Source organism: Falco biarmicus, chromosome 6, assembly GCF_023638135.1.
Source record: "Falco biarmicus isolate bFalBia1 chromosome 6, bFalBia1.pri, whole genome shotgun sequence".
NCBI classification, from domain to species: domain Eukaryota; kingdom Metazoa; phylum Chordata; class Aves; order Falconiformes; family Falconidae; genus Falco; species Falco biarmicus.
The window spans coordinates 38291524-38312955 of record NC_079293.1 but is presented as its reverse complement, the minus strand read 5'-3'; the positions used below and the strand labels follow the sequence as shown (position 1 = coordinate 38312955).

The window sequence follows — 21432 nt, the reverse complement described above, 5'->3', positions numbered from 1 at the left end:
TTGTGGTTTTGGGTGAGTGGTTTTTTTGTTTGGATTTTTTTTTAAGAAATGGACATTACAGACATGAGGCATTAAATATTTTCTTAGCAAGTTCCAGTGTTTTGGTTGTATTTTTTTTTTTTTTTTTTTCGTTTTAGGGGCATGTGCGGAGCCTGTGTTCCCAACTTGTAAGGAAAATCAAGGATTCATTCATTTAAATAAGCAGATATACTAAAACATGCAGTAGATAGGAGGTTTTTATTTAAAAAGCATTAAAATAACAAAAGAGCTTATTGAAGACTTATTACAACATGGGGGTTTTTTTGTGAAACTTTTGCTAAGGATAGGTCTGATAACTTTCTGTGTAGCTGTTGCTTACCACAGAGGCCTCTAGGTATTATCTTCCCTTACTTGTTTATCCCAGCAAATGTCTTGGAAGTTCTAAGTTGCTATGGACTTCATTTAAATTTCTTAGCTTGGATTTTCTGCATGTTTCACTGCATTTTAAATGGATAAGTGTAGATTGGAATGGCTTTACGATAATTTGTATGTGCTCATGAATGCAATTATGAGGAAGCAGAGTATGTTGTTCTTAATTATCTGTTATGCATTGTTTCAGTTCATAGGTTGTCAGCTGACAAACTGCTTCCAAGACTTGTGATCTTAAGCTGGTTTTACCTAACTCGGTTTCTTACGCTGTCACAGAAATCAGGGAGATATCTGTGCCTGATCTCAGCAGTCTGTGTGGATTCAAATTCATGAAAGGATATTTAACAGCATCTCCTATTTTTCAAAATGAAAGCAAATCACTGCCCATAAGCCAAAACCCAATTGTAATATAAACTTGTTCCCTTGTTTTTCTGTTAACCTAGAGTGTAGGGATTTCAGCTTTGTGGGTGATGGTGAGGCAGCATTCGCCTAAAACACAGAAATGTTTTCTAAAATGGCTTTATCACAATTAGAAGTCTGCTGGCCTATGTAAGCTCAGATGTGGTGTTTTGTGTCTTTCTGCAGGGTAGGTCATACACAGTCTTTTAAGTGAGGTATGTCTGAGTTACTGCTCACATTTCCCAAGAGATGGGAGGAATGGTAAGGCTGCAGGGGTGAGGGGATTAGTGCTTTTGTGACCACTTTTCTCTCACTTCTCTAGTTTACCGTTGCTGCCATTAAGCCTAGTGCTAATTACAGATGCTCATCCAAGTTCCAGTGCAGAAGTAATATCAGAGTCAAGTAGTAGCACCTATGTATTTATATCTCATCTGTCCTCTAACTTCACTGCATTTTGGTTTTCTTCGGGTTGCTCCCTAGTCCAGTATTGGTCAGCCCCTGGTACACATGCTGTAGAATGTAGTTCTTGTGTTGTAATTGGTTACCTTCTCTTTCCAGGGCTTTAGAATTTAAAAATTGTTGCTTGTTGAATAAGGCTTGAAACACAGTGTTACTTTAATTAGCTAATCAAAATTATCCTATAGATATAATTGATTTTAAAATCTGAGATGTGAAATAGAAGAGAGTGGTTTGCCAAGGTAAGATCTGAGTGTAGATGTGTTCCTGGTTCCCTTTGGTTTAGACATTTTAATGTTTTCCTTGTTTTATAATACCTTGTCTATTTGAAAATCTAATTTAAAGGTAATTTAATTAGTCCTAGGTTTAGCCAGGTTTTGCATAGAAGATGTCTTAGAGAACGGCCAGTGACTCAGTTACATACATTTGATCTTAAATGTACTTGTTTCCTTCTTGGAAGAAGATGAAAGGGTGTTTGGGGTGGATCTGTGAGAACTTGGTTAGCACCAAAATGGGTGTGGGGAGGAGGTGACAAACAGGAGTGGAAAAGCCTCTTGAGGGCTGCAGCAGGCACCGTGCAGTTGCCAATGGCCATGTTACTTCAGAAGGTGTTACCTGGGTCATGGTTCAGAGATGGGAATAATTTTGAGTAGTTGATTTAAAATAGAGCTGTGTATAAATTTAAATAACATTGAGGGAATAAAGAGTAGGTTGTGTGTTGTTTTGGTTTTTTTTACTTTGAAAGATCTATCTTTAACTTAGAAGGTACTTATGCACTATAATACTGCCTGTCATTGTGTTTTATGCTTGATGGTTGTGGGGAGCAGTAATGCAAATGTGCATTAAATCACAGGCTGTGTCTCTTTTAGAGTCAGAACTCATGAATCAAGGTTTTCTCCTTCCTCCGTCTTCTAAGAATGTAGTTGTAAAAGTTATGAGTCGTCTGCGGTTCTGTTCCCAAAGTATACTTAGTTTTGGTTCTTCCTTAAAGCTAGACAGCATGAAGCAGTTGTGTGAAATGCTCCAGTCATGCCTGTAGTGTCTCTGTAGAGCAGGTAAAGGTTGGATAAGACAATGATGTGGAAGGTATTATGACATTCTCTTTGCGAGCTTGTCTTCCCGTTTCTAAAGATACTTGCATGTTGCATTAGCAGAATAGCATTAGCAAAATGAAAGGCTGGTTCCAATGTGTGAGATAATAAGGAAGCGTCAGTTTCATTTTTTTGCTTATCACCTCCATGAAGAAGTCTTACTCTTTTTTTTGGTAGGTTTTTTGCCTTTTTCTTTTTTTTTCCTTTTTTGGCCTTTTTTTGCTTTTCTTTCTTTGCTTTTTGCTTTTCTTTCTTTGCTTTTTGCTTTTCTTTCTTTGCTTTTTGCTTTTCTTTCTTTGCTTTTTGCTTTTCTTTCTTTGCTTTTTGCTTTTCTTTCTTTGCTTTTTGCTTTTCTTTCTTTGCTTTTTGCTTTTCTTTCTTTGCTTTTTGCTTTTCTTTCTTTGCTTTTTGCTTTTCTTTCTTTGCTTTTTGCTTTTCTTTCTTTGCTTTTTGCTTTTCTTTCTTTGCTTTTTGCTTTTCTTTCTTTGCTTTTTGCTTTTCTTTCTTTGCTTTTTGCTTTTCTTTCTTTGCTTTTTGCTTTTCTTTCTTTGCTTTTTGCTTTTCTTTCTTTGCTTTTTGCTTTTCTTTCTTTGCTTTTTGCTTTTCTTTCTTTGCTTTTTGCTTTTCTTTCTTTGCTTTTTGCTTTTCTTTCTTTGCTTTTTGCTTTTCTTTCTTTGCTTTTTGCTTTTCTTTCTTTGCTTTTTGCTTTTCTTTCTTTGCTTTTTGCTTTTCTTTCTTTGCTTTTTGCTTTTCTTTCTTTGCTTTTTGCTTTTCTTTCTTTGCTTTTTGCTTTTCTTTCTTTGCTTTTTGCTTTTCTTTCTTTGCTTTTTGCTTTTCTTTCTTTGCTTTTTGCTTTTCTTTCTTTGCTTTTTGCTTTTCTTTCTTTGCTTTTTGCTTTTCTTTCTTTGCTTTTTGCTTTTCTTTCTTTGCTTTTTGCTTTTCTTTCTTTGCTTTTTGCTTTTCTTTCTTTGCTTTTTGCTTTTCTTTCTTTGCTTTTTGCTTTTCTTTCTTTGCTTTTTGCTTAGCTGTTGAGAAATTGGATTAATTTTGTTTACTGGAAGATTGTCTTGTCTACCTTAAGTGTAAGGTAGCTTTTTAAATATGTGTGGTGCGGCTGGGAAGTGCGATTTAACTGTAACAAGAGGCAAGAGAGAGAATAAGTCTTGGAAAGCAAAACCCATTGCAGTTTACTGAGTTTTTTTGCTTAATCTGTTGTTATAAATTAACAAAGAATATCAGAAGATGCATCCCTGAACCCTCTGATCTAATTGTCCACCAACAGCTCTGAAAACTGATAATGGTTCTTTTCTAGGTCATGTTGCCTCCTGGTGCTCAGCACTCTGATGATAAAGGTGCTAAAGAAACTATCCTTGATGATGATGAGTGTCCACTGCAGATATTTAGGGAGTGGCCTAGTGATAAAGGTATGTCAAAAAATCTTTAAGAGATTTTTGTGCCTTGGATGTTGTAAATTAATGATGCAGACACCCTGAAAAGTAAGAAATCTGAACATACATTTTAAAGTGTGTTGTTTTTCAGGCACTTCTAATTCTAGGTGCATTTAGAGTTAATTACTATTTCATTCAGCACTGTTTATAGTAATAGATCTTTAGGCAGTAGAAAGAGTTTGCATTTTATACTGAAGTTTCTATATTATTCACTGTGGGGAAGTATGCTATTAATGTTTTAAATAGTTTTAACTTAAAAATAACTACATAAAGTAGTGTCAGGAACTTAGTAAGCTGAAAGTAATCCTAAGGAACACTTAAAAGTAATAGATGTTGGATGTGTGCTTGTTCACTGATAGTGAGACTCAAAGGATGTATGATACTCTGTTTTAGGAATACTAGTCTTTCAATTGAAGAGGCGGCCTCCTGATTATGTCCCAAAGAAATCCAAGAAAATCATTGATGGAAAGCCATTAAAGGGGAAGGAAAGAGTTGACGGGTCTGGTTACGGCTCTTGCCTTCCTCCAGAGAAACTACCATACCTGGTAGAATTAAGCCCAGGTAAGAATGCTGGTTATGTAATAGTCAAAATTGTTATACATAGTCATTTAGATTTTCCAGAAATTTCATTGGAAGTGTAAGAAAGTCTGGCAGTGTAAGTGAATATCACATCAGTCATTCTTCTGATGTCAGGTTCTGAATTAGAGCTATCTAGAAGTAGGGCTGCATGTTGCTGTAATACTGAATTTTTAGTTGCAAATGTTTGGACTAAAAAAAGATGGGGAATGATTGACTGTGACTTTGTCTGTATTGCCACGGTTTAAAGTATGAAGTTTTAAGTGTTTCAAGAACCAAAAAAATCATGAAATCATTCAGTCTTCAACTTCCTTTGGATTTGGGGGTTTAAAACTTGGTAATAAGTAAAATAATTTAACGTGTCTTTTTGTGGTGTGGGGGAGGCAACCAGAAAAGCACTACTTAAATCTGGTTTGATTTACATTCAGAAGGATACTGTAACATACCTAGTAAGATATATTTAACAGTGCCATATATGAGAAATACATTTTTAAAAGAACAAGAACATGAAATTTTAAAATCAAGCTTACTTTCTAAACATTTTTCAGCCTATATGGAACCTTCAAATCACTAGTAGTGCTGGGGTTTATTTTGGCATCGTTGCAACTCTCTGGGCTGCATTGCAGTTTACAATTAATTTTATGATCTAGGAACAGCCAGGGGAGCTTGGATGTTTATAGCGCAACTGATAAAACACATATAACTTCTACTTTTAACTTCTGTTGTCTTCATGTTTACAGATTTGGATATGAGCTTTCACTTTTGGTGATTCAGTTATTTGCAGCTCTTTTTTCTTATTAAGTGTAACTTGAGTACGCTCAGGGATCCAAACAAGTCATTTACAGTTTAAAGTCTGGTTGTTTAAGTTTCAGGAAGCAAGGTTGGAAATCAGTGCTGAAAACTTTAATCAGAACTGCAAGAAAAGGTTAACTTCATAGTCAAGTAGTGCTGGTTTTTGTTTTTGTTTTGTTTTTGGTTTTGTTTTCATTTGCCTTTTTTAAAAAAAAAAATGAGCATTACAGAGACTATATTAAGTATTAAATGTATTTTATATGGTGTTCTACATGCTGAGGTTTGATTTGCATGATTTTGGCTTCTTTTAATAGTACTTTCAATTTCTTGTGCTTTGAACTTTTACTTCTGATGCAGCCTAGTTCCTTGAGTATTAAAAGGTTGTGCTTGGGCAGTGGAGCAAGACATCCATTAGCTGAGAGAGGAAAACCAATCTGAAATGCCACAGGTGGCAATGCTGTTGCACTATGCCTGTGGGACTGACCTATTGTTCATGTTTTTCTTCTAACAGCTTGTTGTCGCTTTTCTAAACAATAAGGATTGTTTCATTCAGTAACTGTGTAGTATTGATGTCTTTATATTCTATGCAGTTTCTAAAGTTGAAAGAGTTTAATGCGCTTTGTCCTTATAAATTGAATAAGTGTTTTCTGGCTACAGTTTCACCCTTTCCTGTCTTGTCTTTTCCTGCCCTCTTCCGCATGTTCTGCATGGTATCTGTCCTGCTGGTGCTGCCTTCACCTGGGTCCTCTGCATGTGTTTCTAACCCCAGGGAGAAGGAATCACTTTGCCTACTACAACTATCACGCTTATGAAGGTAACGCTATATTTAATACTGTTCTCTCATTAGTCACTAAAAACATCACTGACTGTAAATCTTTTGTTTCTTTTTGACAAATGAAAGGCTATCTTGCTTATTTTTTTTTTCTAAGGGACTGCTTCTGTCAAGTAGTTACCTATCTTGTCAGCTGCCATTTAATTATTCAGTCTGTGAACAAACATCAATTAGGTCATGAATGTGCTACCATCCAAAGAGTTCAACTTTCCAGTTAAGGTTAAGAACTAAACTTCACAGGGTGGTTTACAAGCAGTGTTGTGGTAGAAAGAAAAATGTTCTTTGATCCGTTAGCTTGTAAAATTCATAGTTCAAAAGTGAAATGGGTAAATGGCATGGAACTTAACTGTACTTTGTAGTGTTTGACCGCATTGATGCAGTGGATGAAATCCGTGATTATTTTTATGTGAAATTGTATTTGGACTACTGGTGAAGTGACCTCACTTTTCTGCTCTGTGGTGTTCCATAGCATCCTTTAGTATTTCTTCTGCCTGGTTTGTGGTGTTGTCTAACATGAATGGTGTAAGTCAAAGAGATTTAGCCAGGTTAGACAGTAGAGACTTTTTCAGTTTGTATCTGCAACATTTGAAATTGATACCCTACAAATCTTTATGGATCTTTAGTTCTTCTTAGAATTTAGTATAATGTGCAGGTATGGCCTGGTTTGGTCAAATAGACAAGAATACAAAGCCACTTTCTTCTTCACTGTGAAACGTCTACCAAAGTACCTTTTTCTTTCCCTAGTTTTTTTAGCATCTATTTCCTCATTTGTTTTCTAGACTGCTATAAAAGTACTGTGTGTCTGTCATTGTTGCTCACCCCTTTGTGGCTATGGAGTACAATACTGGGATTTAAAGAACTCTGTTCAAACTTACACCTCCCAAAGCTCAACTCTTTGAATTCAGATTTCCATTTCATTAACAGCATTATTCCAGAGAGAGAAAAGTTCTGCAGAGTGTGCTGAACTAGTATGCATAGATAAGCTGTGTAGGAACATCTGACCACTGAGCAGAAAGCTTAAAATTTGATTGCAATTCACTGGGGAAAAAAAAAAAAAAAATTGCAATTACTTAAACATTTATCTCAGAGTGTGAAAAGAGGTCTTAGTACTCCAGAGTCCATTCTGTCTCTTTGGAACAATGGATTTCAGGATACTTGGATTTATTGTAGAAGTAACTCCTGTGAAAGTGTCCTTCTTTCAAAACATTGGCTGTTTATATTCTTGTGGAAGAACCTGGCAGAATTCAGTTTCATGCCCTGTGCAGTCGCACAATTTTAGTAAGTTTGCTGCTGGACGTATATCCCATTTTTTCTGCTTCTCAACAGCTGCTGGTGTTGCTGATTGTATTGACTGCTTTACATACTGAAGATTAGATTCAGCACAGTATGGTAGAGGATACACTTCAGTAACTTGTGGCTGTAAGTGTGGCAGTCAGAAATTGTCTCTTGTCTTCCGAGTCATGTAAATGAACCAATAAACTGAGATAAGTCTGATAGAAATAGACTGAAGTGAGACATGAAAGCACTTTCATACTGTCTGTTATCTGTGAATAACAGATATAATCTGCTGATGAGTTCCGGGAAGTTTCTAATGTCAGTTGTTTGATCGTAATACTTAAAGGCTAGGAAAAATGACAAAAAGACATTTTTTAGGATGTGAGCACCTGCATTTTACCCTACAAGCCTGAAGTAAAAATTATAAAAAATTATGAAAGTAAAAAAAAAAAAGAAAAAAAAAAAGGCAAAACCTGAAGTCTTTTCTCTCTCTGCCTCATCACAAAAAAGCAACCCTGAGCTGTAGAACTGACAGCAGTGGGAGATGCGGACAATATGCAGGTATAACTCCAACAGAAGAATTACAGGAGGTTGAAGCTTGTAAGCCTTGGCCAGGGCAGTTTCCCAATCCAACCTTTTTTCCAAGAAGAGAACTGCAGTTCTCTATGTGGTAACACATTTACGTGTTAGTTTGAGGGAGCTTTGTTGTCTGTCACATTCCTCGCTGCATCTTCCTTTACCAAAAATGTTTACTTCTGCTGGAAGTGCACACCCTGACTGAAATACAATAGCAGAATTATCTCCTGAATTTGACATGATATTTTAAATCTGCCCAACCAATCTCTTAAACTTCTTACTGTCAAAACTCTTAGCACTCATAAACTTGTACAGGAGGAAATCTGCTGCTTTTCAAATGTGGATTTAACTAATTTTTAATTGAATAGGTGCAGTCTCTTGTGTGCACATTTTTGTTCAACTTTGGGCTTACTTGTTTTCTATGATCTGATCTTCATCATTTGGTTTAGTCTGGTTTTAAGTCAGTACTCTTTCCCAGCATTGTTTCAAGCACTGGATTAGCAAAATCAATTGAAATTATAATCTGCAAAATGGTGTAGCTTCACATTTTAGTGGTGAAGTAATGCATTTAAAATATATAGCCATGAAGGGCTTTCTTTTCAGTCCATCAAAAATGTATATTTGTGTACATCACTGAGTTGATGAGCTTACAGTGATTGTTTACTTCTGTTCCATACACAGGTTTTTTTGCTATTTCAAGTGTGATTGACCTGTAACTGCATAAACCAAGTCGTGAAATCTTTGTATTGCATCCTTAGTGTGGAAATTGATAGAAAGCCACAGTTTTCACAGTTTTTCACAATTTTACTAATGACTACATGTGAATAGTAATATACTGTGCATCTTCTTTATACTGTCTGTTTTATAGAGGTTTTTACTGTACATTTATGTGCTGTAGGGTTTTTGAATAACCCTTTTCTTCCTAAATCATTGTTTCCTGCCTGGCCTTTGATGATAAGGTCTGGTTTTTGGCTGAGGGTACCTCTTGAAATACCAGTTTTCAAACTGCAGTAGGCAGTATACACAGATGTGTATGTATCTTTGTACATGTATGTCTGTCATGGGGGAAAATAACTTGTGAAACTTTATTTCTAATGCAAACCATACCAAGTTTGTTTGAATTCTCATATGTTGTCACTGGGAAAAGCTAAGTTTAGTGTATGCAGTACTGGCTAATGTCCTAGGTCTTGCTTCTTCAGCTTGTGTCTGGGAGGTATGTGGCAACTCAGTTTTCTAGGCTTAAAAAACCCAAAAACCCTAGAGGTTTTCTGCCGCCTGTTTAGTTCTGCTAGTCAGTTGTGGGTGCCATAAATAGAGTACAGGCCATCGTTCTTCCATGGCACGTGTTTACTTATGCACACTTATAAACCGAACAAGTTTGTATAGAATTCATCCATTTTCCTTAGGCCTCTTCCTGCTTCTTCTGATTACTGCCCACCTTTCTGAGAACTTTGAGCTTTCAAGTTTCTGAATTAAAAGAAAGTTATTGTTGTGTCAGAGAAGAAAACCCATATATATTCACGTGTGCCTCTCCCTGCGCCCCCCCCCCCAAAAAAAAAAAACAAAAACCACCAAAACATCAAATTCTGAACTTTTAGTCATATGACTTAGAACATACGTGCTGCCTTTCTGAGCCATCAGTAGTCTTTGAAAGTTTGGTGCTTTGAGGCTAAGAACAGTCTTCTTGGACTGTCATGGTTTGGGGAGCAGGGACTTTGCCATAAGTATGTCAGAATCTGTATCCCGCTGCAGGGAGCTGAGGAATGCATTCCAAACAACATTTAGAGCTTTCAGCTGAAAAACAGGAAATACAGGACTTCACGCTGTAGTATAATGCAACCTTCCTTCCCTCTTGCATCCCTCCCCTAGAACAAAAAGGCCTTTCATCCTGTTTAGAATTTGTAGCAATTCTCTTCAAGATTAGAATACCTTTTACTGTAGAAATTGGCTTTTGCTGATGGATAATTACTTGGGCTCCAAATAACTTTCGGTAACTCCTTGAATCTTTCTCATTTTCCTGGGAGGAAAAAAAAGTGTTTGTATCTAGTGCTGTGGTTTTAAAAGTTTATTCTTGTTACATTGGACACTCCAGAGAAACAAGACAGTCTTAATTTGTCTCAGAAGAAACATCGTGATGCTAAAATATATTTCTTATGTGAAAGCACGTTTTACATGACATGAATCTGTATTGATATATACAGTAGTGCAAGGCAAACATTTATTAGCAGGATCTTGGTACCGATCACTTACGCACAAGTGCTAAACTCAGCAATGAGATCTAGAAGTTATCTTAAATAAACACTTGAAACCCATAGTATTTTATCATGTGTTTTACAGAATAATTCAGAAATATGTAGGAATATTTTAAAGTTGTGGTGGTGGTTTTAAGAGGTCAAAATTGAAAAAGTGTGGGGTGGGAAATACTTAGTATAGCAGTGAAATCACTAGACCATAAAGCCGCCTCTTTAAGCTATATATAAAGGGCTTAGGAGAAGGTGCCATAAGAAATTATTAACAAAACCCCTAGATAACTATCCCTGACTTTTATGCCACTGACTTCTGAAATTCCAGTATTTTTGCATGTGGAATAAGGGTCTCTGCATCCAAACAGAACCTTGTATCTTTTGGGTGCCGGTTTTAGCAAACTGCATGTGTATAGGAGGAGGAAATGTTTGACTTTTGGATTCATAAATAAATAAATGAAGAAGCTACTCTGGTTTTAGATGTGTAAGTTGTGGGGAGACATAATAACAGCTCACAGAATTGGGGGTAAGCAACCAAATGTATTCAGTAGTGTATTACATGTCTGCATTTGGTGACATTGAAGATATAGCCATATAATTTATAATTGGCATTGTTAAGTATTAAAAACTGCACACAATTTAAATTGCTGAAGATACTGTATTAGTATTACCTTTTCAAATGTACAGTGATATTTGATGTATGTCTCTAGACTCAAATATTGTGATTTAATGAAAGGTTTATCCCTGTACCTGACAAATACTTAGGGGACTGAGTGCTCTTATCTTTAATACTTCTTTTGTGATGGATGACATACAACTGGTACAATCGTGATTCTAAGTATGTTCAATAAGTGGATATTACTATAGGATCAGCACTTAACTCTGGTATTTATAGTAGTAGTCTATGGACTGTCTCTGCCTGATGTCTTTTATGTCCCAATAACATCACAACACCCCAAGGAGTTAAATGGCTCACATTCTGTTTTTAATAAACAGATCCTGGTAGTAATGCTGGAGATTCTGTTTATATTGACTTTAATTTAAAATTTGAAGATGACTAGTATCCTACTGAAGACAGTATCACTGTGTTTGCCATGGCTTTAGTAATATTCTCAAATGCTTTTTGGGGATGACTTGAAATCACTGTTCATGTCCACAGATGATCTTTGCCTTGCAGCCTCCCTTTTTTGCATCTTCCCTTTGGAGAAGAAATTGAGAAGTCAGAAGTGGCACTACTAGTTTAGTATCTGATAGTATTTAAGGTTGTAGTCTTTTCTGGGAAGTGGGGAAGATTTATATGTATACCAAAACCCATCTGTGTTAGCCTGTGAAGGCAACAGCTAAATCTGGTGCTGCATCCAGTGTGTCTTGCGAGATTTTATTCTATTTGGACAATATGTTCTTCTGGGGGGAGGAGAAAGTTGAACTTTATCTTTGACTTCATTTTCTGCAAGATGAACGTATAGGTCAGTGGCACTGTGAAGATAAGCCAGAAGTGCTGTGTATCAAGACTAAATCGGTTATTGGCAAATATTTTGTAAGATGCTCTTCCAGTAGCTATTTAATACCGATTTCACTGTCTGATGAACAGGAAACAGGTTTGGCATGTTGGCCACCTCACAGAACATATTGCTGATAATCTGTACTTTTACTAAGATAAATAAATACTGTAATAATAGAGATCTGTAGATACCTTGTTTTCTAAATCTTTTTAACCTGTATTGGTATACATATATAAAATCTTCGAGATTAACAAAAATTGTCTTACTTAAACTACTGAGGAAATAGAGAAACTTTCGCAAAGTATGTACAGAATAGGAGTTCTGGATTACTTAGTTCTTTGTACTCGTAGAATACAACCACTTTGAGTGGGCTCTGTCTACTTTCAATGTTATCACACTACAACGAACAACTTAAGTTCCCAATAAATCTTGAAAGAATGTCACTCATTTTTTTTGGTGAACGTTGCTACTCTGAAGTAAATTGCAATAATGTAGAAATACTGTGTCAGTATTTGAAATTTTACTTGCAAATTAATATTTGTCACTTGCTGTACAGATGGTTCTGACTCCAGAGATAAGCCAAAGCTTTATCGTCTACAGTTAAGTGTCACTGAAGTTGGAACCGAAAAATTTGATGACAATTCCATTCAGGTATGGGGGGGGAAAGCAGACTCAGATGACAGAACTGATCTGATCTCTGGTCAGTTATGTATAATTGTGAAAACTATTAAAATATTATGTGAATACCCTTCAAAGCTAGAAGGGTAAATAATGCTGCAATTTCATGTTAACGGTCGTAACTCTGATGATTTATTTTATTTCCTCTCTCTTCCTTTAAGAGGAGAGAAAGGGTTTCATTATTTTTCATGGGGTATTCTTTTTCATCACTAGATCAGATGGTATGTACCAGTATTATCATAACTGCTTAATGGCTTTCAAGTCCTAGTCTCAACCCCTTTGAGTGAGGTAGGATTTCTTAAATGTGTAATGCAGTTAGTTGACTTGTAAATACATTTTTACATCAAAATGGCAAGTGGAAGAAAGCAGTTCTGAACGGCATATGAATTAAGTGAAAACCTCCTCATTAAGGGATTTCTGCTGCACGTTTTAGTTTAATGTATGTTTTATTATCTCTGTTGCAAGGAAGATTGAAGTGAAATTAACTGGTTTTAGTACCACTCATCTATGTTAAATTCCTAAGCAAGCAAAGTTACTAGTCTGTAAATAGGGTAAGCTGCAGCTCAACCTTTTTGTTTTAATTTCTACTGCTGTATAATTTAGCTTATTCTATGTTAATGAATTCTTTTTCCAGTTATTTGGTCCAGGAATTCAGCCTCATCATTGTGACCTCACTAATATGGATGGAGTTGTTACTGTAACCCCAAGAAGCATTGATGCCGAAACCTACGTGGAAGGTCAGCGTATTTCAGAAACCACTATGCTGCAAAGCGGAATGAAGGTTCAGTTTGGGTCATCTCATGTATTTAAGTTTGTGGATCCCACTCAGGATCATATTATTCCTAAAAGACCTATTGATGCAAGTCTTATGGTCAAAGGTCCAAGACACAAAACTGGGTGAGTAAAATTTATTTTTTTCCCACTGAGGTGAAGGGGGGGGAGCCTTGGGGGGGGGAAGAAAAAAAAAAAAAAGAGAATGAGAGCATTATAAATGGCCTGTGACTAAAGTATGACTTTAAGTGACTTCTGTGCAGCTGCTTTTAAGTTTTAAATATGTAACCATTTTAATACTTGAGCTCCACCTTGTGATTTTTTTTAGGATTAGCAAGTGTCTTTTCCATTATGAAGTATTCAGATGAGTTTTCCTGATGCTCCTTTCTGTATTAAAAACAGTGGAATACCTTTTTTAAAATGTATTTTGAAGTTCATCCAACCTCCAGGAAAAGTAAAGAATTTGCTGAATGTTTTCAGAGAGCCTGTTTTTTTGTATTTTCTCAGATAGTAAGTTTTGAAATTTAACTAGAAGGATTTGGAAATTAAGTAAGGTAATCACAAAATGAGACTGTCAAGGTAGAGAACTAAATGCCGTAATATGGCAACCACTTCTTACAGTGTGATTACTTATGTTTTAGTTTCTGTGTTGCAAGGACTAACAGTCCAGAAGTCCATCCTTTTGTTTCTTTGTATATTCATATTTTTCATAGGTGTATAATAAAAATACTAGTTATACATTTAGTGACTTCTAGGGGCTCAGGTATTTTGTTCAGTGACTGTAGAAGTATTCAGGAGAAACAACCTTAAAAGCAGACTGTATAGCATGGAAAAAAATAGCATCGTATCTTCCATCCTCTTGGTCCAAATGGGGCTACTATTGTAGTATACTGTGGTTTAGGGAAGAAATAAATTGGCTTGGGGATGAATGAGAGAAAGATACTTAGGAAAAGAGGCTCTTCTGGCTAATCTGCTGAATTAATTTTTATGTATACTGTAACCATTTTCTCTCTCCGCTTTATTTTAATGTGAAAATACACTGTGTGCCTGTTGTAGGACCTGTCTCTAGGAAGACCTCCAGCCATTTATCTGTTGTGTAATGTATCTGCCTAAATCTTAAGCTCGTTCTACATGTAGCCTGCAGATCAATAAAAAAATGCTCTTGCAGGTTTACATAGGCAACTATACTGTACCACTGCAGAGCTTTACCTGGACAGCAGAATCTCTGGCAAAGGGCTACTGCAGCTTGAACAATCAAATATTTTTTAAATCTTTAGAGTAAGCAGATAATAAAATCCATTACTGTGATTTATGAATGATTTCCATTGTCAAGATTGTTGCACATACAGTACTGAAGAGCTGAGCAAAAAATCGTAAGTCTACTACAGTGAATACAATACCTTGAACACATTATGTGGTTTTATATTTATATTATTTATGTTCATGTGATTTATATTTTCTCACTTGACTGGGGAAAAAATGTAACTGAGAACCTGTTTTTCCAGAGGAATTTATGTGTACATATTTGAGTGCTTTTGTATGAAGAATTGATGCAGTGTTTTAAAAAGTGAATATTAACTGGACTGATGGTATACCTCTTGCATTTTAATTTATTAATTTTAGCTACTCTGTTCCTTGTTTGTTAAATGTTTTAACAATATAATATTGGAAATCGACTTGAAATGTTATGCTTGCTTTTAGAGCTGTTCAGGAAACCACATTTGATCTGGAGGGAGATGTTCACAGTGGAACAGCATTACCAACAAGCAAGGTATTATAGTATGACTAAATTAGCAATAAATAATAAAAGATCATGTGTAAGTTAGGTCAAAATTATAATATCAGTAGTATGTGGTAAAGTGCGGTGAGTTCATCATTCTCCCCATCCATTTCCTGGTGGTGGTGGGCTTGGGTATCAGGTGTGCTCTCCCGCTCTCCCTCACTCTGTTCTGTTCAAGTATGTATTAGCATTTGGCATGCATTTTGTGCCAAGAATTTTTCTAAGAAAAGGAAATTTTTCAAGCTCAGAATAGTTTCTTCCCAAACTAACCTATTGAAGGCAGGTTACATGCAGGTTAGAGATTCCTCTTAGAAACGATACGTCTTTATCTCATGTGTGTAGGTTATGACTATTATCTCCAGTAGGGTAAATACATGTTTTATATAAAACTTGAAAGGATGTTCAATCTCAGTTTAACTAGACTTAAAATTTAATGGATGTGACTTTAACTTCAGTAGAGCTCCTATGTACACACTGACTAAACAAACTGTCTCTGCAGTCATAATAATACACATTTTATAAGGTTGTAATCTCTTCTTGGTGTTTTTTTTTTTCTGCACTATCTTTCTGCTAATAATTTATGTTCCAGAGTTTCATTTTTCAAGAGCAAACATAGAGTAAAATGACACCATAGTTAATGCCTTTCTTGGTGCTATGATCACATGCCTCAGATGAAATGAGAGAATGAACTATTTCGGCAGTATGAGATGTGGGAGTCCTCCCAGAAATGCATTTCCTTTCGTATTTTATTACTGCTATTATAAAACTGAAATACTTGTAAGGAAATGTAGTGATATTGGTACAGTGGAGGTATTAATAATGCTCTGATAGATTTTAAAATATATTTGTTAGTCTTTCAATTCTTTTTTTCTTGCCACAGACTTCTGATTCAGTTTTTGTCCTTTCTCTCTAACTTTGAGACTGTGCTTTTTTTTTTTAATCTTGGATGCCTGCTTTACCTCTGATATGAATTTATTTAGTGACATCTTGGGAGAAAAAAAAAATTGTAAACTATTAAAATGCCTCAAAATTTCTCAGAATTGGAGTTTCTTACATTATTATATAGCGTACCTCATGTTCTCCTCAGACTCATTAGAAAAATACTTTCGGTGGACCTAAGAAAGCTTGGGAAAATTTAATGGTTTTGTTTGATTGTTTTTTGTTGTTGTTGAATTGTACTGTTTTGAGAATGTGCATGACACTTAGTTAAATTACTGGTGAATTACTTAATTTCTAACAGTTACTCATTGAGTTTGCTTTTGTTTTTGGAAAAGGGGTAACTAACTTTGATTAAAGTTCTTTGAGACCTGATGAAAAGAGATTCATGGATTGGCACATCAGTACTGAAAAAACTAGTTATCAAACTCGTGTTTTGAGATGCACTTTTTGCTAGTTTTCTTGTCAAAGCAAATTATTTACTTCTAGAAATTTCTTAGGCAATAGGAAAACACTTGAAATCCTACCAATATTTTGTTTTCAAATGTTTATACTGAAAAGTAATTGCTACATATTTTGCAGCTTAAAGCAGCATGTTTTATCTCTTCAGGGTTTGATGTAATTTGAAATCATAAATTAAAAGCTTCCTATTAAGGAGCTTGTGACACTGAAAGAAAACAGATGAAACTGCACATAAAAAAAAAAATGAGTAGTTTGAATTGCAACGTCTTAGAAAATTCTGTGCTGTCTAGCAGATCAGACTTTCCTTAAGAACAGATAAATTACGGCATGGATCAGTAATGTAGGGGAGCATAGCCAGTTTCAAATCTGTTAGCATGTTTAACTTTGTCTCTTAGCTAAAGTTTTCTTTAACAATTCATTCTTATTGTGTAAGAATAACTCATAGTTATTCTTAAGAGTATATGTTAAGAGTAACTGCGCAACTCCTACAGAAGGACATTTGAAATTTTCATTATATGTTCTTGCAAGGCATTAACAAGTAGCTGGCCATTGTCATCTGTTGAATTGCAAGTGTGCTCTTCGATGCGTCTTTGTGGTGAAAACACCTGCTGAGCTGCTGGATTCTGTGCTGTACTCTTTTCTGTTTTTCCATCTCTTTTCAAGCCTCAGATTGACGCTTCATTTTAATAGTGCCAGGCACAAATACTGACTAATCCAATGTTTGCATGCTAAGCACCTGTCCTGCTGTTTTGAATTAGAGCACCAGCAGGCTTGATGGTGACAGGACATCATCAGCATCCAGCACAGCTGAACGAGGAATGGTGAAGCCGATGATTAGAATAGAACAGCAGCAAGATTACCGCAGACAGGAAAGCAGGTAGGAAATGTGTTTTCCATTAGTTCTCATAATGGAAAAAACTGGATATGTTTTCCTGATAAATCAAGCAGTGTGTTAGAATATTTTAAACTACCTGACTTTCCCTATGGAAAAGGATATTTCTATTGAGATCTCACTCCAAATAAAACCCAGGATTAAGAATCAAAGCAAACCCCCTCAGAATATTAAAAAAATAATAAATTATTACTTTGCTTCAATATTCTGTTACTTGTAGTTCTCTCTTTTGTAAAGCCAAGCTGCTTGTTATGTCACAGTATTGTTGATTTGTGGTTAGGCATGTCATATGAAATGCCTTTAATAACAAAAGTACAATTATTTGAAATTTTCATTTGTCAGTGGCAAGGCAATGTGATTTGCTCTAGAGAGGGACATAACCAGTTCATTCCTATTTCTACAGTAATGTTGTTGGCAAGTCTTGTGAGCAAGAATTTTAGCTACCTCTGAATGTTTGTCTTGTAAAGTTATGTACTTCATAAATATGTGTAACATCTAGTCTTGATGTTTTGCTTTTATGATACAGTGGCTGTTATTAGGTAGATAAATGCTATCCCATTTTGCTCATAGCCTCATCAGGTTTAATTCAGGCCCTGGGAAAACAGTAGAACATGTCCTTGTAGAAGCTATCGCAAGGCACACAAAGGTTGTTAAGAAAAGACAGCATTAATTTACTAAGAATAAATCATACTTGACCAACCTGACTGGCTTCCATGATGAAATCACTTGCATAATTAATGAGGGGAGAGCTCTGAGCATAGTATCATCTACCTTATTCTCGCAAGGCACTGTCACAATTTCCCAGAACATCCTTGTTGATAAGATATGGTCTAGATCAGTGGACCACAAGATGGGTGGAAAACTGGCTGAACTGGCAGGTTGAAAGCGTGATGATTAATGGCTCAAAGCTTAACTTGGCAGCTGGTTGTGCATTGAGTTTCTGAAGGTCAATACGGGATCTGATGCTACTCAGTAACTGTATAGACCATCTGGGTGATGGGATTGAATGCATTGTCGCCAAGTTTGTGGGTAATGCCAAACCTGGAGGACAGCAAATAAGCCACAAAGAAGAGCTACTGTTAAAACAGACCTATGCAACAAGAATTTCATGAAGTTTAACAAAAGTAAATGTGAAGGCCTGAACATGAGACAGAAAATGCCAAGAGCAGTGTAGGCTGAAGTCTGTTTACGTTTCAACAGAGCTACAAAGAACCTGGGGTCCTGGTATACAGCAAGCTCAACTTGAGTCAGCAGTGTATTGTTGCAGCAGTGAAGGCAAACTATGTCCTGGGCTGCGTCAGCAAGAACACAGCCAACAGATCAAGGGATGTGATCATCCCACTTTACTTGGCATTCGTTAGGCCACACTTGGAATACTGTGTCCAGTTTTGGTGCCCCCAATTCAAGAGAGAGATTGGAAAAACTGGCAACAGTCCTGTGATGTGAAGGGACATCTCCACCAAGATGTGTGAAGAAAGGTTGAAGGGATTGTGGGTTTTTTTTCAGTTTAGAGAGGAGGTGGTCTCAAGGTGGATCTAATCACAATCTTCTACTACCTAAAAGGGTAGTTATAGAGAAGATGGAGGCATTGTCATCACAAGGATGCTGGTTGATGGGTGGCAATGAGCACAAGTTGCTTAGGGGGAAAATTGCCCAGCTGTAGGGAGCAGAGGGGAAGAATAGTCACTGTGAGACCAAATTAACGTTGTGGTACCTTGTCCAGAGAACTGGTAGAATCTCCCTCACTGGAAATTGCCAAGGTTCTGCTTGACAAGGCTCTGGATAACCCTGGATAAAGTTCTCCTTTCAACAGAAGGTTGGAGCACATGATCTCTAGAGGTCCCTTTCAACTTAGGCTTCTGTGCAATTGTTTCTTCTCTGGAATCCAATGTCTTGGTCAGCTTTGACAAAAAGAACATGTTTATGAAAAGAATGACTGGGTACCTAGAGTTGGAATTACATAGCTTTGATAAGAGAGTGCGCAGGACAGATCTTATCAATGTGTGTAAATACCCAGTTGGAGGAACTTACTTGTTGTGAAAGTGAGTGAACACTGAATCAGGTTGCCCAGAGAGGATGTGGAGTCTCCATCCTTGAAGATTCTCAAAACCTGACTGGACAAGGTCATGAACAACCTTCTCTAACTGACCCTGTTTTGAGCAGGGAAGTTGGACCAGATGAGCTCCAGAGGGCCTTTCACATTTTGGCAATTCTGTGATTCTGCGAAAACAATTTTTTTCAAATCTTAAGAAAAAATACAAGATTGTATTGCTGTCTACATAAATCAGCTTTTAAATCTAGATGAACTGCTATGATAAATGGATGAAAGATAAGGTACATGTAATGCAGGGTTTCAAGTTGTAAAGCTTCTAGTACCTTCAGGTAGATTTATTATTCACTAGACAGAAAACAGAGTTCAGAGATGTGAGCGGTAGAAAAAAGAATAAAAAGGGGCAGAAAACTGTGCTTCCACCTGAACTGAATTCCTGATGTTTTAGTGTTTTGTAGCAGGGGTGTCTTAAATGCTTTCAGTGAAGTTATAGTAGAATACAACTTGATTCTACTCTGCATTCTTTTGTTAGGGTGCCTGGGCATCCTGAATGTCTCTTTCAGAACTGGAAACTTTCTGAAGATTTAACTCCTCCTTGTTGAATTGCTAGTGTTTTAACTGTAACTTTCCTCTTACAAAAGAGAACAAAACCTCTTTGTGAACCTTTTATAGCCTGTCAGAAATTTTTCAGGCTTTTACTGTTAATATTTCTTGAGTTCTAGCTGTACATTTGTATGTGTATGAAGATCATTAAATTTCTGTATTTCTGCCTTTCAGCAGGAGTACTTGTTGTAAAGAGGATTATCTTGTGCTATAGTTGTATGTTTCAAAACTACAGAGCTATCTGTGAGCTGCAGCTTACCTTTACTTTGTTTTTTAAACTTTTAAAATTCCTTCTGAAGAGAATAAGCGTGCTAGTCTGTTACTATACACAGGGGGTTTTTTCACCTTGGTAGCTGTGTGCAGAAAATGTTTTTAGAGAGGCATTCAAATTGCACTTAGATTTGTGATAGCTACAACTGAAGAGATCTTTTTGTATCACCAGTGTTGACATTGATATTTCATTTGTGTATATACCTTATATGTGTGTAGTACACATTGTGTAATTACATTGAGAGTTTATCTAAATACTGCATCTCTATCACATAGTCTTTCTCGGCTATATTAGCAGAGTCAGGCTGTCAAACTGGGAAATGCCAGGCAATGAGTTGCTTAAGTAAACTGAATTTTCTTCCCCTTTGTGGATATATTTTGTAAATCTTTAGTTAGCCTTTCTCTGTGATTCTCTGGTCTCATTTTGTGAACTTTAAGGACAGTAATCATGGAGTGAAGTAACTGCAATGTTTGCTTCAAAACCCAAAAAATCTTCACAGTTTCAGGTTCTTGTTACTGTACAAGTAGTCCACCTATATACTAAGTGTCCTTGTCTTTTCTTTTTGTGTGTGTTCATCACTGCAGTTCAAAGGTGAATAATAAGGCAAATAAGTCTTTCATCCAGCCACTCACTGAATGGGTTGAAGAGCAAAGATTAGAATGTGGCCGTCTTATTTCTTCATCTCTAGTCTCTAGAAAAAATAATGGAGTCATGCTCTCAGAGTTCAAACTTGTAGGGTACGGTTGTTCTGATTGAAATGTGATTCTGTGAAACTAAAGATGATGACTATTTAGTTAAGAATTATGGTTATACATCCTCATTAGGTAACTGACTTCAATTAGCATGAGAAAGCATATAATAAAAAAATAAAAAAAGATTGTTTTTTGTCTTGGATACCCTTCAGGAGTTCTTAAAAATGTGTTAGGTTGGAAATGAGAATAATAATATGGAAGTGATGTTAATGGAATGCAGACACTCACCTGATTGCTAATTTTTAACATGCCTTATAAAATTCATATGTAGCTAGGATGCTGGCTAAAACAACCACACAAGGACAGAGGATGTTTTATTTTATGTAGTTTGTTACAGGCAATTAATCTAGGAGAATACAGAAGTATCTGGAGAATGTGTTACTGTTTGTAATGCAATTTTAAAGCGTAATATTACCTGACACTATTTAATATTTTATGTCCTTGCTAGACATACCCTAACTAGACTTTTAGACTGGTTTAGCTCAGAGAATTTAATCACCACAGAGAGGATTTTTCTATAAAAGCAATAGCACTAAGACAATATATACTTAAAATATATCTAGTAACAAAGCAGGTTGGGTAGCTGCTATCATATCAGAAGCACAGATACATATTTCAAACTACATTTCCAATTTGCAG

The 21432-nt window shown here is 36.1% G+C and overlaps 1 protein-coding gene across 23 annotated transcripts in view; it reads left to right on the top strand.

Moving 5' to 3' along the window:
• Positions 1 to 21432, top strand: part of AFDN (afadin, adherens junction formation factor) — a 132081-nt gene that overhangs the window by 45077 nt on the left and 65572 nt on the right. For 18 of the 23 annotated variants that reach the window (XR_008822517.1, XM_056342921.1, XM_056342915.1 and 15 more), the window contains exons 7-13: positions 3667 to 3778; positions 4196 to 4363; positions 5940 to 5984; positions 12155 to 12249; positions 12911 to 13173; positions 14749 to 14818; positions 16984 to 17102. Coding sequence is in view for 22 of the 23 variants with exons in the window: in XM_056342921.1 (XP_056198896.1) it covers positions 3667 to 3778; positions 4196 to 4363; positions 5940 to 5984; positions 12155 to 12249; positions 12911 to 13173; positions 14749 to 14818; positions 16984 to 17102 (872 nt within the window). In the remaining variant the exon portion in view is untranslated. The remainder of the gene's footprint in view (positions 1 to 3666; positions 3779 to 4195; positions 4364 to 5939; positions 5985 to 12154; positions 12250 to 12910; positions 13174 to 14748; positions 14819 to 16983; positions 17103 to 21432) is intronic. The other 5 variants (XM_056342920.1, XM_056342937.1, XM_056342931.1 and 2 more) reach the window with 1 other exon arrangement.